We start from the raw sequence: 19,778 nt of genomic DNA, 5'->3' as shown, positions 1-19,778 counted from the left end.
TGGTTACCTTTGGAATTCTGTGGCATGAAAATCAACACAGAAAATGGCTCCAGGGTCTCAAAATATATGGAAACTATTACAGAGATCAGTTTTATTACATTCAGTTTAATAGACTGTGAAAAGATGTATTTTTTTATTAACATGGACCAGGCCAGAACGGCAATGCTAAATACCCAGGCCCTAAATATTGAGGAACTGAACTAGTTTCATAAATCTTGAGAAGTGCATAGTTTTCTTTTAAACTAGAGGTAGGAAATACCAAATAATTTCAACTGGGCCATTAGCCACATCCCCAGGGAATGTTGTGTGTGTGTTTTAATTACTCAAAAAAGCTTCATTTTTAAATTTATTTAGCTTTCTGACTCTGTGCTTGTGCCTTCAACACTTTCACAATGATTTTCTGCTCCTCAATAAGGAAAGCACACTTGATCCTGTCACGGACACATTTAGTACACATGGATCCACTACAGGCCCTGCTGATGTGTTTTTTTTTATTTAGACAACCTCATTAGAACTTTAGGCCTCACAGTACAAACTCTGAGAAGTCGGCCTGGGCACATGCCACATGCAGATTTTGGTGCTTTCCCAACCTTCTTGGTATAAAGGTAAACAATTCTATTACCAGGGGTTCAGGACAGTCTCGTTTTGTTAGAGGCTGTATTGTAGGACAGCCTCCGACTGATGTCAAACGCTGGACCATGGTGAATACCTAAACTAAAGTCACCATCCCCAGAAGAGCCCTCAGGGAATGTTTCTAATTTATAAGGATAAAATACCTGCAAACAAAGAATGATAAATAAAAAAACAAAGCCTTCTGCATAAAAAGCTGTGATTTATATCTGTACCAATGCCTAAATATAAGAAACTGATGCACTTTCTTACTTTTTAAGGCTTCTAGTACTTTTAGGAAATTCATGCAGCAACTTCTTACGGTATTCTATCAACAATTCATGTAATCGATCTTCTTTCCTTTCACTTTCTTCAATGGTTTTTGTGGTCAATTCTAAGAGCTCAGTGCTGGTTTGGAAAAGGCGGCAGGCATAGCAGGTGGATTTGGCTGTCTCCATCTTATCCCCAGTAAGCACCCAGACTTTCAGACCTGCTGCATGCAGAGCTTCAATGGTCTCAGCTGCTTGATCTTGTAGCCTGAGAACACAAAGGAAAACTCGTTATCCTCAAAAATTCCCAACAGGGATTCTGCAAGAAGGCTTGTTAAAGAGAATATTTTTACAATACACAGCATTTCTGGAGTCCTGACATGTTATCACAGTTGGTTTTCTTATATATCCTCTGCTCTGAGAGTGTTCTCTCTGGCACAGTTTTACTTATTAAAGTGAATTTCAAAGAATGAGATTTGGACAAATTCATGACATCTCTTGATATAACTGATATCCTGGCAGAATTGAGAATCAGCATTCTTAGCTAAAATATTCAGAAACTCACCAAGCATTCTTATTCATTGTCACTTTAGCATATTAAATTTTATATTATGTCTCACCACACAGATACTTAACATGGTTTAAAACAGAAAGGGCCAAAGACATTCTAATAAGATATTGAGGGAAGTTAGTGAATATCATCCCTGAGGAGCTTTAAGAACAGAAAAGCCAACCATCCTGAAAGAGAATCCTATATAGTAAAAGAGAAACATGCAAATTAGGCATCCCTCTGCTACGCTCAAGCCATGTCCACAAGCCAATCAGGAGCGAGTATGCAAATTAACCCAACTAAGATGGCAGTGGCCATGGAGCTGGAGCGAGCAGGCGGCCTGGGTTGCCCACGGCGATGGAGGAACCCAAGCTTCCTGACTGCCCTGGCTGGCCTGGGCTCTGTTCAAGGCTACAAAGTTTCAATTATAGAAGATAAATAAATCCCAGAAAAAAAGAAAGAAAGAAAAAAAGGAGAGGCTAGGAGCTTGGGTCGCCAGGCGGCATGGCCAGCCTATAAACAGCCCTCAGCTCCTCACCCAGGCTGGCCAGGCACCCCAGTGGGACCCCCACCTTGATCTGGGACACCCTTCAGGGCAAACCAGCCGACCCCACCCATGCACCAGGCCTCTATCATAATTAATAAAAGGACAATATGCAAATTGACCCTAACAGCAGAACCACTGGGAATAACTGGGCACTATGACACACACTGACCACCAGGGGGCAGATGCTCAATGCAGGAGCTGTCCCCTGGTGGTCAGTGCGCTCCCACAGGGGGAGCTCTGCTCAGCCACAAGCCAGGCTGATGGCTGCCAGCACAGCAGCGATGGCAAGAGCCTCTCCCGCCTCCTCAGCAGCACTAAGGTTGTCCGACCGCAGCCTAGGCCTGCTCCCCGCTAGCAAGTGGACATCTCCTGAGGGCTCCCGGGCTGCCAGAGGGATGTCTGACTGCCAGCTTAGGCCCAATCCCCTAGCAAGTGGGCTAAGCCAGCAGGTGGATATCCCTCGAGGGGTCCCAGACTGCGAGAGGGCACAGGCTGGGCTGAGGGACCCCCCTCCCCAAGTGCACAAATTTTTGTGCACCAGGCCTCTAGTTTACGCATAATTCTGAAAGGCAGGAATAAAAGGAGAATGATATTTTCTTTGATTCCTTTTGTCAAAAGAATAAAAATGAAATTAAACTAAATGGATTTCATTAGAATTGCAGTACCTTCCAATATGGCTAAATATATGTTTGTAACTGTGTTTGGTTAAGTCTCAACAATTGGCATTTATAATTTCTAAAAATCTCTTCCAATATTAAGTCTAAAACTTGTTGGAGCCCTATAATTATGTCTGTCAGAGCTCAGCCTATATAATTAAAGTAAATAATTTTAAAGTATGCAAAAACAAGCTCTAGTCTGTTAAACCAGGTTAGAATGAGCTCTCATATTATTTGCTCTACCTTGAAATTTCCTTTCAGCTTATCTCAGTCAAAAGTTTACTTATTCTTGTCCGGCTGGTATGGCTAAGTGGTTGAGCATCAACCTATGAACCAGGAGGTCACAGTTCAATTCCTGGTCAGGGCACATGCCCAGGTTGCGGGCTTGATCCCCACTAAGGGGCATGCAGGTGGCAGACAATCAACGTTTCTTTCTCATCATTGATGTTTCTATCTCTCTCTTCCTCTCCATTCCTCTCTGAAATTAATAAAAATATATTTTAAAAAATTTTACCCATTCTACCAGGCACTAATTCAGCTTAAACGATGTTTTCAGCACAAAGCGCCCTATGCCTAGTAAGACTATTTCATAAATATCTGCATAAATAAATGAATGGCTTAGTAAGTATTCAAAAGACCTTAAAGATGACAGAGTCATCTTCTAACTCACAAATAATTAACTTAATAATCATTCCCATGAATAGTTCACAATCTGGTGTGTAGACAAAGCAAAATCAAAGATTTCAAAATTTGAGATTAAATTACTAATCTGAACAGATACCACCCTAAATGGCTGGTCATTAAAATAACAAGAATATTATATTCTAGTTACTTGTCTTCCACTGCAGTGGCTCCAATTAAATTCATGTTTGTCTCAATATCATCAAAAATTGTTTCCAATTTTTCTTCTCTCTGTTGTAAGGCCATTTTTGCCTCTACGAGCTGTCTGTCAATTCTTTCATAATCATCTGGAGGAATTTCTTTGAAGGCTACACAAAGTGTCCGATACCCATCCTAGAAGCAAAGTAGGAGATCTCTAGTTAGCCAAATAATAACAGGGGGAAAAAAACCACATTTTCTTTAAGTACTCTTACTTTACCAAACAAAGAGAAATTCTGATATATTTTTAGTTTTAAAAAAAGAACAAATTACAACTAAAAAGGTAACATTCAATTAAGTTCAAAATAACAAAATATCTCTGGGGGCAACCCCCCCCAACCACAGAACATAATACATTCTTGAAATGTCTTTAAGGCTCCAAATTCTGAAGAGAAACTTGCTCTAGAAAAATGTTTTATATTAAAATATGGTAAGCACTATTACTAAAGCCCCAATTCTGAAAATAAACCATAAAGAGAAGCTAAAATTCACTTAAACAGATATTTAAATAAGTCATTTCCAGCATTTCTCTATTTCTTGGGGGGTTAGAGTGAAGGCTCACCATTGAAGTTCGTTCCACATGGGCTTTGGTTGACTCAATGTTATGATTATGCACCCTGGGGAAAATTGCTGAGTCGGCACCTTTACAAAAGAGAAGTATGCCTCCTAAAATAAAAAACCAAAGTAGTCGACTTAGAATTTTAAGCCTTGTACTGGGACTTTACATTGAATGATTAGGGTGGATATTCCCACTCAGCTGTTATGTATCCTGAGCCTGCCTTGAAATGCTCACCCAAATGGAATGAGATAGCTTGACCTTTGCATTGTCAGGACAACATTCACCATCTCTTAAGACCGATATGGACACAAGTAATAACTCAGAGTTTACAACACGCACCTCTGTTAAAATATACTTCCTTCTAGTGAATCATGAAAGTCTATGCTTGTGTCAAGTGCATCTGAATTATCTTTGAAAATGTTGTCAGCCATGGTCTAAAGACAACCTGTGGCATCTACTGATGTCAAGGACCAAACTTAATCTCAAACAAGGTAAACTCATTTTAAATAAACTATATAAATTAGCTTTTAAAACAGTGGCTTGACGGTTTTTACCAGAAACTTGAGACTAGCTTTGTAAAAGACAGTTGAGAATACATTGTACTTAGTAGCACAAGTACAGCTTTATATCAGTCCATGCACTCAGGAAAATAGTAATAGTTGAGCATAACGATAGACACTTCATCCTTATAAGGCAAAATGCTAAGTCCAACAAGTTAAAAAATAACAGTATTGCTCTGATGTTAAGGCCCTTGGCATACCACTTCCCCAGATATCTCACCATTTGCAGTAGAATGCATATGTGCATGGGCACAGGTAAAAACAGCAAGTATTTAAAATGTTTGTTTTTTCATTTTCTCTCACACATCCAATTTGTGTAAAAGTCACAAAGCAAATTGTACATTAACATAATTAAATCATTTTCATTTGCAGTCACACCAAAAAGTATGAATAAAGTGGGATACATTCCCTCAAGAGTCTGTCTGTATCTTCCTATTCTCACATTCAGGAATTTGCAACAGATTTAATACTAAAAAGTAAATTACTAGAAAATTAATCAAGGATATTTTGAAAAAATTACCACAGAGACAATTAATCAAGGATATTTTGAAAAAAACCACCCAGAGACAGACACATGCACATACACAAATAGATGCAGAGGTTTCTGAGAGGCCCCAAATGAAGAATTCTCATGAGTCTTGCTGAATTCGAGTAGAAGATATCTTGACCACCATGGCTCCTCCCAAAGATACGGGGGAACCCTGGGATGATGGCACTGGTTCCCTTGCAAGCAAAGGGCAAGCTTTTTGACTGTCAAAGAGGCCAGAGTGCTGAAGTAAAATTACAATGCTCTTTCATATTAGGCTGGCCATTAGCTACCTCTAGCTCACCAGCCTCCAGGGAGTGTAAACCCAATGGGGAATGAGGAAGGTCAGGGAGGGATAACCAGCAACTCTACACTCAAGGACTTTATGGCTAGTAATTGCAAACCCCACAATCGTACTGAGCTATTGCATGTAGACATTATTGGTGATTGGTCAGTACCCAGAACAAAAAAGTCACCCTTTCAGTTCCTATTTGGACAACCATGACTGAGTAGAGCTCAGTTTCCAAGAAAAGGCATACACTGTCATACCAGGGGTTCTACCAATGACAATTTGACAAGTGAATACATGTGCTTACTTATATAAATACATGAAGGCCTATATGAAGCTACTTCTTTATATGTTAGGTAATCATATACTACTACATTTAATGTTTTCTTCCTTGAAATTGTTGATTAAATATAAATCTAAAATGGAAAAAGAGAAAAAGTTATTTTTTCAAAAATGCATACCTTCTTTAGTCTGCACAATAACACTCATACGACGGCGGACAGAATCAAAGTTTAAGGTGTGAAGAAGTTCATACCTTTATGAGAAGAAAAATGAGAAAAGTAAAATACCTAGACCAGCCGTGGGCAAACTACGGTCCGCGGGCCGGATCCAGCCCATTTGAAATGAATAAAACTTAAAAAAAAAAAAAAAGACCGTACCCTTTTATGTAATGATGTTTACTTTGAATTTATATTACTTCACACAAACACTCCATCCATGCTTTTGTTCCGGCCCTCCGGTCCAGTTTAAGAACCCATTGTGGCCCTCGAGTCAAAAAGTTTGCCCACCCCTGACCTAGACCATACCGGGAAAAATAAATCACAAGAGAAATATCTTAAGATAGTTAAACATCTTTAATGAACCAAGCTCTTCTCTTTGGGTAAGGGGTGCTAGTTATGTGTACAACTGGGGATTTTTACTGTGTTTTTGAAATGTCTCTGCATTTAGAGCATGCTGTCAGAGGATACCATTGTTGGTAAGGGGTATCTGTATCTTCCCATTATATTATTTAAAATGTAAGGAGTGAGCGACTACATAGGAATAGGGGACAAAAAGATGTCCCACCGAGCCATATCTGAAGGGATCTAGAAATAGTCTCACCCTGACAATTATTTCAATCATCTATGGAATGTCTAATATGTGTCAGGCACAGTGCTAGGTGCTATAAAATAGACAGGAATCTCCTCAGACCCTTCCCTCAAAGGGCTCCTCATTTGATAAGGCAATCAGAGGGTAAGGTAATAAGATGACTACCTTCCAGTCTGCCAAAAACTGTAATAAATAAAGGAACTCATAGGGGAGATGTGAGTGTGCAGAATGAAGACATCCGAAGGAAGGCTTCCTGGAAATAGTTGTACCTGAGTTGTGTTCTCTAGAAGTGTTATGATGAAGAAAGAGTAGCATGGCATTCTGAGTAAAGAGTATGTGCAAAGGCACAAGAGTATGATTACATATGGACCATGGTTGGAATATACAGTAGTTCACTAAGGCTTGACATCTAATTGATAGGGGAATAGTAAGGACTCTAAGCAGGGGCTGGGAAATGAGAACATTGTGGGCCACAGATTTGGGATTTTATCCAAAGAGCAATAGAAATCCACTAAAAGGTTTAAACAGTGGAATGATATGATCAGATCTGTGTGTGAATGGCTGAGCTATATTAATCAAATGAAATGATGCAAAAAGGTAAAAATATGAGTTAATTATTTTAAAAATGTAAGATTTTTTTTTAAAATAAACAATTTGGATACAAGCATTTGTACTAAACATATCACAAAGCTTGTTTTTGATGGGAGGGAGGAGGTCATTATTTGAGGATATGTGTGTGTAAAACATAAACATGTAGTATTTCATTTGGTGTTGGCCAAGATGGGGACACAGGCTGCAAACTGGTTAGAATCTGGACAGATGATGACTCTGGGTTCTTGGCAGTCAGGCCAAAGAGCCTTCCTCTGGTTTCTGAGCATCCCTCCCTAAAGGTGCATCTACATGTATTACATCATGAGATGTTAGGGGCCAGAATGTAAAGTCAGGTAATTAAATTTCAACTTCAGATGAAGGACTTCAAATTAATCATAGAGCCTAATTCAAATCTGCCTTTAAGCTAAAGTGGCTTTGTTCCTTGAGGTCTCCGTAGGGGAAGACACTGATGCATTAAAATACTTGCCCCGAGGCTTAACCCTGATCATCTAGAACAGTGGTTGTCAACCTTCCTAATGCCGCGACCCTTTAATACAGTTCCTCATGTTGTGGTGACCCCCAATTTCATTGTTACAAATTGAACATAATTAAAGCATAGTGATTAACCATAAAAACAATATGTAATTATGTATGTGTTTTCCGATGGTCTTAGGCAACCCCTGTGAAAGGGTCATTTGACCCCCCAAGGGGTCGCGACCCACAGGTTGAGAACCACTGATCTAGACCAAGACAAAGCTTCTAACACCAAAGCTGCCATGTCTGGCTAGGCCTGAAATCCCAGAGTTATTGGTGGGTTTCTGGAAATAAAGTTTTATGCATGTTCACTGATTTTTCTTGCAGCATGTGTTGGAGACCAGAAATGGTATTTTAATTTCTGAAAGGAAGTCCAGGCAGATTCTCATTCAGGCTACTGGATCCATATATGAACCAAACTGGAATCATTTCCACATCAAATCTCAGTTTCTGCCATTCTATGAAAAAATAACTTTCTCCTCCTCCAACTACATTTACATAGAACTCTGAACTGGGAGAACAGAGTCCTACACTTGTAGATGCAATCAATTTCCTTTGCTGCCCTTACTATATTCAGTTAAGGTGGACTGTGGGATTAAGATGTGACAAACAAACACACAGTGCTACTTACTCTTCTATTTCTTGTCTTTGGTTCTCTATTCTGATATAGCCATTCTGAGTTCCTAAAAATGTGAACCCATACCTGTCAAAAACAATAAAAAAGACATTTGTATATCTCTAAAAAATGATTCCTTTCCTTTGCACTGGGATTACTTGTAATCTTTTATTGTTTTCTTCTCTTTCATATAATATCAATCTATAATCTTCCCTTTACTGGCTGAAATGATAACACAGCAAATCAATGAGCAGTTACAAATTGTAACCAAAAATGAGGCAATTTGTAAATCCAATTCTGTAACTAACACACTGCGTGACCTTTTAGTCACTTAATTATCTTGGCCCTCATGGGTCAAACGGGACTATCTTTACCAAATGATGTCAAAATTGCTGGGAGCACTTCAGAAATAACGTGTGTTGTACAAAAAGTGACCACTGTTATGATCTGAAAAATATAATATGAACATTTAGACTTCTGGCTGGTATGCATAAATAGTAATACAAGTTACACCTATGCATTACTATTTTCTTTTTGCTCTTAATTGGTTAGGGTTTGGGAATTTTTCCTAAACTTTCAGATTAAGGAGTCTGAGTTTTTACTAAAGAATAAGTATATTTACAAGATAAGGTTACTGAAGCAAACAGAGAGAAAAAAATAACTCCTGTCCTGTGATTTCACTTTCTCAGGACAAGTAGAGAAAGCGCTTCATTTTTTTTCACTCTTCAAAAATGCTAATGTATTTCTCAACAACGTATCTCAGGGTTTTAAAACAGCTGTATTGAGGTATAACTGATATATGAAGAACTCCACATATTTAATGTATGCAATTTGATGAGTTTGGACACATGCAAACACCTGTGATACTAAAATACCGTATTATTAACTATAGGTATGACACTCTAGAGCAGACCTCTAGAATGCATTCATGTGCTTACTTTTTAGCTCCTTTCACCAAAGCTATTTCATCTGGTGAAGAGGCCACATAGGTTAATTCAGCTGATTCTGTAGCTCCATCAACAGCATCATTTACTTTAATTTCTACAGTATGGCATAAACACAAGGCACGCAGAAAGAGCTCTTCTCGATTCTGTTAAACAGTAACAATAAAAAATGACTATTATTTTCACCTTGATCACTTGGTAACTAGTCCATGAACAGAGTTAGCAGAAATTTATAAATTCTTAATACTCGGCTGAGCTATATATCTTCCTAGTTCCTAATAACATTCCTGGTTCTCAGCTAACATACCGTAGGGGCTGTGTTAACTCATTCAGGTTAGTGTAGCGCTACCTAATACCCAAGGGGGTGACTTTTTCTTGCCTAAAAGAGTTCATTCAGTATCTAATTCACAATCTGGCAATAGCTCAGGCGCAGGGAGACTCTGATTCATTTACTGCTTAGACACTCCAGGGACTAAAATGATTTGAATTAGGTATCATTCTTGGAAGAGCTCATATCTTAAAGACAAAGCACAAAAAAATTTATGATCACACAGACAGGGAGGTCTAATTTTACCCAATGTAATTTCCCATAATTTTCTCTACTTGTTTACAGATTCCAGAGGTGTTAGTAAAACAAGAAAGATGAAATGAGAGAAGAAACAAATGGTTATTCAAAAGTCTGTCATAAGCTAAAATTCATTTCTACTATGCAGGGTTAACACATGGATACATAGATTGATTTCTCAAAGTAAAATGGCAATGTAGAAAATGCCACCTTATCTGCTTTATCAATATATGTTAAAGGTCCATCAGTTTGAGAGAGTCCATCAGTTTCCTGAGTTACACCTTTATACTTGTGCCCATCTATGCAGCATTCAATGAATTCCATGCTGTTTTCAGTGAGTGTTCCAGTTTTATCTGTAAATACATAGTCCACCTAAAAACAAGGACATAAACATACATTTTAACTTTGTTCAGTGTGATTAATGTTTAGTTGGGTGTAAGGCAGAGCAATTTTCTCACCCATAGAAAATATCTTTTCTAAGACTTCTTGTCAAATATAAGGTAATTACAGAAGCAATATTATTAAATGAATGAGAAACAAGAGTATTTTCAAGACACTGAAACAGTATCACATTTCTAAAGTAGACCTATTATAATATAGAAGATTAATAGGAAGGAAGAATGTGGCTATTTTATCAAAGCAAGGACCCTTCAATTTAACACCTAGCCTTTTTTATGTAAAGAAGTTACTAGTACATAAAAGCCCTGGCTGGTGCGCTCAGTAGTTAGAGAATTGACCCGTGCACCTCAGGGCTGCGGGTTAAATTCCTGGTCAAGGGCAAGTAACTCAGTTGCAGGTTTGATCCCGGGTCCCAATCAATGTGTCTCTCACATCGATGTTTCTCTCTCTCTCCTTCCCCCTTTATCCCTCCCTTCCATTCTCTCTAAAAAGCAATGGAAAAAATATTATCCAGTGAGGATTAAAAAGAAAAAGAAATTACATAAGAAGATCAATTTTCCAAGTGGGAAACAAGAATATACTGACCATTTATTTTATGTGCATACAGGCACAAACACATACAAATATATATATATGATAGGAACCTAAACTAACTGGGATATAATAAAATCTTTCCTTAAAAAATAAAATATTCTATAAATATATTGGATTGAAGTGGAATGCATTGTTTCATATAATACACATAAGAATTACAGAATATAGATGGTACACAGTAAGTCAATAATGATCAAAACCAATTTTAAATATTTTCAGATATGTCTCAAAAAAGGTTCCAAACTTAAAAAAGCAGTTTTATGATAGGCTAAAGTATAAGCATACTTTCATAAATAATGGAAAAATAATTTATGAAGTAAATTTTCCATGTAAAATAAGCCATTTTGAGCATTTCCATTTTATCTCAGTTTTTATCTTCTATTTATAACATCTGGCTTTTGGAAACCCACAATTTTATCTCCTTTTAGCAATTTATGCTTAAATAGTTAAAATTATGGGCTGACAGGAACAAGCAATAAGCATGAGATTAAGGTTTCTATTATGTAAGGCAGAAAGAGATGAACTCCAGCAACAGTTGCTCTCTAATTATTTTTCAAAGCTTTTCACAGTAGCAGCATGGTACAAATATGTCCTTCTAATTTTCCTTTTTGTCCTCTTAGCAGGCCAAGTTTGAATTCTCTCTTTAAATTAATCCAAGTGGTATTATTCCTGTGTTGTTAGAGTTTTTCTAGTTAAATGAAAATCTATGGGGCTTTATTTTCTGGTCAATATTATTAACCTTCATTTCCCCTAAAGGCTGTCCTGTGTTGTAGCATCTCCTAGACTAGGGTGGGAATTAATCCATTAAGAAATCTTTTATGAGTGCCAAAGGTGGTAGTTTTAAAAATATAAAATACAATTGTTTGCCGATATACTAATAGGTTGTGTAGTATGGCTCTGCATACAATTATTCTCACAGGTAGAGACAAACAAACTATACCCTAATATAGTAATTATCAAACTGTAGTATGCATCACACTTACTTATAGGGCTCACTGAAGCTCAGATCGTGGGCTCGATCCCCAAAGTTTCTAATTCAGTAGCTCTGGGGCAGGGTCAATTAATGTGAATTTATAGTAATTTATCAAGTGATGTTAATGCTGCTGGTTCCTGGATCCAACTTTGAGAATCACTGATCTAATATATGCCCTATACTCAGGAAAGGGGGAGAGGATTGGCTGTTATTAAAAAGTATGTATTCTCATATTTAAGGGAGAGAGGGCTAAAGAGTGAGAGCCCGCTGCTTGCGTGACTCTCAACAGCCTCTTCCTCTTTAATGGTGGGTTTAAAACAGATAAAAAAGGCCTCTCTCTATCAGTAAGTTCAAACCGATCTCATTATGGATAGAAGATCTAAAGTGAGATAGATGTTCTAAGGTAGAAAGAACCCTGAACTTAAGGTTGAACACACAAAATTGCCTATTTCATAGTTCAAAATTGGTCAACAATGTTCATATCAATCAATGTAATGGAACACTTGGAATGGAGTCTTGGCTCCAGCACCTACTAACTTTGTGACCTTGGGGAAAATCTCTTAATCTCTCTGAACTTTATATACGAACCTTAAATAACTAAATTTGCTGCACAAGGCTGTAAAAATTACAAAATAAAGCTCAGCAATAAGTATGTTTGTAAACTATGATGTGCTATATAGATGTAGATTGCCATTGCTGTTGACTTGAGCATAATTACACAATACCTGACTTTTTCCATCATCCCACATGCCCTAATATTTCTGAATTATCATGATCATAGTGACATGTGTATTTCCCCAACTAAATGGTGAAAAACTTGAGGGTTTCTTGTTTACTTTATAATAGTAACCTCAGTAGCAAGAGTATATCCTACATACAAGGAAGTTCAATACATACCACTGGACTAACCTGTTGGAATCAGAATATACTCAGGCACAACATTAAGCATAGCTACAAGACTGGGAGGGGATATAAAGAAGGAGGCTAGCTCCACGGTTTTTTTTTGTTTCTTCAAGAAAGGTAGAAACCATTTGGTTGTCTAGAAGACTGATGTCTTATCAAAAGACCCCATCCATTTCCAACTGAACTGAGTGAGCAGTCTACTTTTCTTTGTTTCTCAAGTCAAACACTGTCCTAAACATATCTTCCCATTTTATTTTTTTATATCTTCCCATTTTAAAAAATACCATATAGGTCATTTCAAAAGAGTGTAAGCAAGTGTTTGCAATGACATTGATATTTAAGGGAGAGAGAGGGCTAAATGACACTACTTTTAGCAACATAAAAGCCCTATATATCTTAAATTATGACTCATCAAAGAGGAAACTGGTTATATTTCATTTTGTGTATACCATTCCATTGAAAGCTAAATGACCTAAGAAACTATTTCAAGACTTATTTACATTTTCATTCGGGTAGTTTCTACATATATAACCTGACAATGATGGCAAGTTTGTTGTTCTCTGTATAAATTGAGGTAGTGGTCTGGCTATATTAATTAAATGAAAATCACACCCAAAAAAGCAGGTTTTGGTTGGATAAAGAAGTAGTGGATGAAATGAAGACTAGTTTCTTTACACCGATCAAATTTACCAGATTATTCCCCAAACCCCCACTTAACTTTCTGCAGTGTGAATTCAGTCTAAATGATAGGGATTACATTCCCATAGGTAACATAGGATCTGCTGAAGTGCAGATCTGAAAAGACATAAGAGTCTCATCAAGTGGAACATGGCCTGGATATCTTGCCTGTCTCTGGTGAGCATTAAGCATCTCATGTGGAAGGCTGTATGCTTTACTTGTATTAGCCTGGGGCTAGCTAGCCAAGTTCATCTTTGGGTAGGTTAATCTACACAGCCAGGCACTGGATCTACTTAAATAAATCACCTGTCAGGAAAATGTTCAGCAGATGTGGCTTAATTTTTGTAACTTAATGTTTGTTTTTCATGCAAAAATGCTGCAAATTTATGCCTTTTATAGGGACTAGAGTAGTTCTACTCATATAGTTCTGGCCCTGAATAAAAAATTCTAGTTTAAAAAGGCCAATGTCAGCTGTCCCAGCTGAACTCACAAAAGAAATCTTCTGAGGAGAGACAAAATGGCGGCGGTATAGACGGATGTGGCCCGTGCCTTGTCCCGGAGCAGATAAGGTGAGCAGCTGAAACAAGTAACAGCCCGAATTGGCAGAGTAGATTCAGCTGGGAGACAGTTTGCAGCCAGGAAAGGCAGAGGACTCCAGGAGAAAAGGGACTGTTGGAGACTGCCTGATCGGGCTCCCCTAACTGGGCAGCCTCCACTGCCGCTGAAATCTCTCCTGGAGCAGCCAGCTCAGCCGCGGATACCGTGCCATCTTGAGTGGCTGATATTAGAAGCGTATACATCCAGAGACCCTGAAACCATGGCATTCAGGGATCAGCTACTAACCCAGGAACACCTGATCTCAAGCAGCGCGAATACATGGACTCAGACAAGCCCTACTCCTCCTCACAGAAAGGTCAGATTTCGCCTAGATAAAGGTGCAGTTTGCAATTCAGATTGGAGAGAGGAACGCGCATGGGGGATAGTCTGCGCCCCACAAAGTCCGCGGCCATTGGGGCCAGCGTGATCTGCGAGTGTGGAAGGGGTCCCGCAGGGCTGCTGGCAGAAGGGAACTCTAAACATAAGCCCATAGCTGGAATGGGTGCAAAAAAGGCAGCCTCGGATTTTGCCAGTGTGCCAACTGCTTAGTGCCAGGGGAGAGAGGATGTGCTGAAGACTGCACACAGAGCTGGACTATGGAGGGGTGCAAATTTGCGCACCTTCTCAGGCTCTTTTTTTTTCTCCCCCTTAAATCTTTCCGTTTGATAAAGACCCAATACATAGGATTGCCCAATTGGGGTCACTCACAGAGACTGCAGGGGAAAGTTGTTTTTGTGGAACCTGGGAATCAGAGCGGGGAATAATGACCAAAGAACCAGCTCTGAGGCAGTTGACTCTCCCAAACCAGTATTAAGTGTGATAGGGAAAACAAAACCTAACTACTGGCTAGAGAGGACTTATAGCCTCGGAGGTCAATCCAGAAACACTGCCACCCAGGGGCTGAACCATAAACTGACTCTTCTGTAAACACAAATAAGGGCAGTCTGGGAAACAGATACTGCCTGCTTTAAAATCAGGACTGTGGTTTACAACACGGAAGAACAGTGTATCGCAGAGAACTTCAACACTCTCCTGAATACCTGACAGGACTAAGGCATGCCAAACAGAAGAGCAGAAGAAGTGAAGGACCTTCACTGCTGCACATTATTTTTTTCTATTTTTTTTTCACCTTTTACTTAAGAAACTAATTTTTTTTTCTTTTTTCATCACCTGATTTTACATTTTTAATTACTACATTTTTATTTTTAACCAGTATTATTACTACTACCATTTTACCCTTTTTTAAAGTGTCATTTTATTTTCTCTTTATTTTATTTTGGGATTAGTGTTCTACATTCTATTTTCATCTTTCCTTTAGCATCATTTTACACTACCTCAACTTTACCTTTATGCCAAAACTCTATTCCTCACTTTTCCCCTTTTGTTGTCCTGTTTCTCTTACCCTATTCCTGCTTTAGATTTTCCCTATTTCTTCTTTTTACCCCCTGTTAAAATTTCACCCTACTTATATATCTAATTTCCAATCCCCTGCTCTAAATCCATATACACCTCTCTCTTCTCTTTCTTCACTATCCAATTTTTTTTTCTCTCTGCCGTTTTGTTGTTGTTTGCTTGATTGTTGAGTACTGGGTTTTTTTATGCTTGTTTGTGAGATTATTTTGCTTTTGCTTTTTATTATTCTGTTGGTTTTTTTTTTCTGGTTATTTTTTTGCTTCTGTTTTCCCTCGCCTCGCTTGATATTAATGGTTGTTTGTAGTTTGCATTCATCTCTAGGGATCTGTTGCTGGAATTTGTTGGGATTAGTGGCTGTTCTACTGGAGTTTTCTCCCCATATAGTTTCTTCCCATCTTCTATTTCATTCTCTTTCTTTTCTCTCTTACTTTTTTCCCCCTTTTCCCAATTTCTTTTTTGCACTCCTTTTTTTTTCTTTTTCTCTTTTTTCTTTTTCTCTTCTTTCTTCCTTATCCCCTAATTCTCTTTGCTCTGGTGGTCACCTTTATTTGGGGTTATTAGTATCGTGAATACATTTGTGTTTAGTGCCTTGTGCGTTGTGCCTTGTTGTGTTGTATTTTGTGCCTTTAAATCAACGCAGCAGAGAGAACTACATAACCAAACACCTGGAGAAGAGAGATCATGGGGAGACAAAGAAACAGCCCACATATGAAAGAAAAAACAGGCATCACCAGAAAAGGAAGTAAATGAAATGGAGGCAATGGAGGCAAGCAACCTGTAAGACAAAAAATTCAGAGAAATGGTCATAAGGTGGATGAAAAGAATGGAAGACCAATTCAACAATATGTGTAAGAACCAAGAGGAAATGAAGAAGAACTAAGAAGAAATGAAAAATGACATCACTGCTATAATGAACTCAATAGAAAGCATCAACAGTAGACTAGAAGAAGCAGAGGACCATATCAGTGAGCTAGAAGACAAGGTAAGAAAAAATACCCAAGCAGAGCAGCTTCTAGAAAAACAAATTAAAAGCAGGAGGAGGGCGTAAGAGAACTTTGGGACAACACGGAACGAAACAACATCCGCATAATGGGGATGCCAGAAGGAGAGGAAACTGAGCAAGGAATAGAAAACCTGTTTGAAAAAATGACAGAAAACTTCCCTGATATAGGAAAGAAAAAACTCACACAAATCCAAGAAGATCACAGAGTCCCAAACAAAATGAACCCCAAAAGACCGACACCAAGGCACATTGTAATTAAACTGGCAAACACCAACGACAAAGCAAGAATTTTAAAAGCGGCCAGAGAGAGACAGAAAGTTACCTACAAAGGATCCCCCATCAGACTAGCGAATGATTTCTCAACAGAAACACATCAGGCAAGAAGGGAATGGAATGAAATATACAAAGTCATGCAAAGGAAGGGTTTGAATCCAAGAATACTGTACCCAGCAAGGCTATCAATCAAAATTGAGGGTGAAATCAGGAGCTTCACAGACAAAAAAGGACTACGGGAGTTTATTACCACCAAACCAGCAATGCAAGAAATGCTAAAGGGTTGGCTGTAAAAAGAAAAAATAGGAAACGAAGAAGGAACACAGGGGTAAAGAATAAAAATGGCGACAAACAAGTATCTATCAATAATAACTTTAAATGTAAATGGATTAAATGTCCCAATCAAAAGACATAGGGTAACTGAGTGGATAAGAAAACATGACCCATATATCTGCTGTCTACAGGAAACCCACCTCAGAAAAAAAGACCCACACAGACTGATGGTGAAAGGATGGAAAAAGGTTTTTCAGGCAAATGGAAATGAAAAAAAAGCTGGGGTAGCAATACTTATATCTGACAAATTAGATCTCAAAGTGAAGGACATAAAAAGAGATAAGGAAGGCCACTTCATAATACTAAAGGGCGCAATCCAACAAGAAGAAATAACCCTGGTAAACATATACACATCCAATATATGAGCACCCAAATACGTAAGAAAACTTCTCGAGGAGATCAAGAGAGAGAATGACAGCAATACAATCATAGTAGGGGACTTTAATACCCCATTATCAACATTGGACAAATCCTCTAAACAAAAAGTCAGCAAAGAAATATCAATCCTAAATGACTCACTAGATCAGATGCAGTTAACTGACATCTTCAGAACATTTCACCCTGAAGCCACAGAATATATATTCTTCTCAAGTGCACATGCGTCATTTTCAAAGATAGACCATATATTGGGTCACAGGCAAAGTCTCTTCAAATTCAAGAAGATAGAAATCATATCAAGCATCTTCTCAGATCACAATGGCATAAAACTGGAAATCAACTAAAATAAAAACAATCCAAAAAAATCAAACACATGGAGACTAAATAGCATGCTATTAAATAATGACTGGGTTACCAGAGAGATCAAAGAAGAAATAAAAAACAGCATTGCAACGAACAACAATGAAAACACAACAATCCAAAACTTATGGGACACAGCGAAAGCAGTCTTGAGATGGAAGTTCATAGCACTACAAGCCTACTGCAAAAAACAAGAAACAATGATAATAAATTACCTAACCCTAAAACTCAAAGAATTAGAAAGAGAGCAACAAGAAAAGCCCAGAGTGAGCAGAAGGACATAATAAAGATTAGAGCAGAGATAAATGACATAGACACCAAAAAAAACAATACAGAAAATCAATGAAATCAAGAGGTGGTTCTGTGAAAGGATAAACAAGATTGATACACCTCTAGTCAGGCTCACCAAGAAGCAAAGAGAGAGGACCCAAATAAACAAAATCAGAAACGATAGAGGCGAAATAACAACAGACCCCACAGAAATACAAATGATTGTTAAAAAATACTATGGACAACTCTACTGCAACAAACTACACAACCTGGAGGAAATGGACATATTCCTAGAAGAATACAACATTCCAAAACTTAATCAGGAAGAATCTAAAAATCTCAACAGGCCAATAACTATGGAAGAAATTGAAGCAGTCATCAAAAGGTTTCCAGCAAACAAAAGCCCAGGACCAGACGGCTTCACAGGGGAGTTTTACCAAACATTCAAGGAAGAACTAAAACCTATCCTCCTCACACTACTACGAAAAATCCAAGAGGAAGGAACACTTCCAAGCTCATTCTATGAAGCCAGCATCACCCTAATACGAAAACCAGGTAAAGACAACACAATGAAAGAGAATTACAGGCCAATATCCCTCATGAACATAGATGCCAAAATCCTCAACAAAATCTTAGCAAATCAGATCCAGCAGTACATCAGAAAGATCATACACCATGACCAAGTAGGATTTATCCCAGGGATGCAAGGACGGTACAATATCCGCAAATCAATAAACGTGATACATTACATAAACAAATTGAGAGAAAAGAATCCACATAGTCATATCAATTGATGCAGAAAAAGCATTTGACAAAATCCAATACCCATTTTTGATAAAAACTCTCAGCAAGGTGGGAATAGAAGGAACATACCCCAACATAATAAAAGCCATATATGACAAACCCACAGCCAACATCATACTCAATGGGCAAAAACTAAAAGCATTTCCCCTAAGAACAGGAACAAGACAGGGATGCCCACTCTCACCACTCCTGTTCGACATAGTACTGGAAGTATTAGCCATTGCGATTAGACAAGAAGAAGAAATAAAAAGCATCCAAACTGGAAATGAAGAAGTAAAACTGTCCTTATTCGCAGATGACATGATATTGTACATAAAAAACCCTAAAGACTCCATCAAAAAACTATTAGACTTAATAAATGAATTCGGCAATGTAGCAGGATACAAAATTAACACCAAGAAATCTATGGCATTTCTATACACCAATAATGAGCATACATAAAGAGAGACTAAAAAAGCAATCCCATTTACCATCACACCAAAAAAATTAAGATACCTAGGAATAAACTTAACTAAAGAGGTAAAAGACCTCTATTCAGAAAACTATAGGACACTGAACAAAGAGATAGAGGAAGACATAAACAGATGGAAGAACATACCATGTTCATGGATTGGTAGAATCAACATCATTAAAATGCCCATACTACCGAAAGCAATCTATAAATACAACGCACTTCCCATTAAAATACCAACGACTTATTTCACAGACCTAGAAAGAACTCTCCAAAAATTCATCTGGAATAAAAAAAAGACCCCGAATAGCTGCAGCGATCCTGAGAAAGAAGAACAAAGTAGGTGGGATCTCAATACCAGATATCAAGCTGTATTGCAAAGCCACTGTTCTCAAAACTGCCTGGTACTGGCACAAGAACGACATATAGACCAATGGAATAGAATAGAGAACCCAGAAATCAACCCAAACCACTATGCTCAATTAATATTTGACAAAGGAGGCAAGAACATACAATGGAGTCAAGACAGTCTCTTCAATAAATGGTGCTGGGAAAATTGGATACAT

At 38.1% G+C, this 19,778-nt stretch overlaps 1 protein-coding gene and 1 pseudogene across 4 annotated transcripts in view; both read right to left on the bottom strand.

Moving 5' to 3' along the window:
• The window catches only part of ATP11C (ATPase phospholipid transporting 11C), a 226,948-nt gene that overhangs the window by 55,235 nt on the left and 151,935 nt on the right, over nucleotides 1-19,778 (bottom strand). For all 4 annotated transcript variants that reach the window (XM_059679783.1, XM_059679781.1, XM_059679780.1 and 1 more), the window contains exons 13-19: nucleotides 9,994-10,155; nucleotides 9,213-9,364; nucleotides 8,290-8,361; nucleotides 5,906-5,979; nucleotides 4,073-4,176; nucleotides 3,464-3,645; nucleotides 883-1,146 (exon numbers count right to left, since the gene is read on the bottom strand). In XM_059679783.1, coding sequence (XP_059535766.1) covers nucleotides 883-1,146; nucleotides 3,464-3,645; nucleotides 4,073-4,176; nucleotides 5,906-5,979; nucleotides 8,290-8,361; nucleotides 9,213-9,364; nucleotides 9,994-10,155 — 1,010 coding nt within the window. The remainder of the gene's footprint in view (nucleotides 1-882; nucleotides 1,147-3,463; nucleotides 3,646-4,072; nucleotides 4,177-5,905; nucleotides 5,980-8,289; nucleotides 8,362-9,212; nucleotides 9,365-9,993; nucleotides 10,156-19,778) is intronic.
• LOC132223286 (large ribosomal subunit protein eL34-like) lies at nucleotides 301-700 on the bottom strand (annotated as a pseudogene).

The sequence above is a fragment of the Myotis daubentonii genome, chromosome X (assembly GCF_963259705.1).
Source record: "Myotis daubentonii chromosome X, mMyoDau2.1, whole genome shotgun sequence".
NCBI lineage: Eukaryota > Metazoa > Chordata > Mammalia > Chiroptera > Vespertilionidae > Myotis > Myotis daubentonii.
The sequence above is the reverse complement of the archived record's forward strand: the minus strand, read 5'-3'. Positions and strand labels throughout refer to the sequence as shown.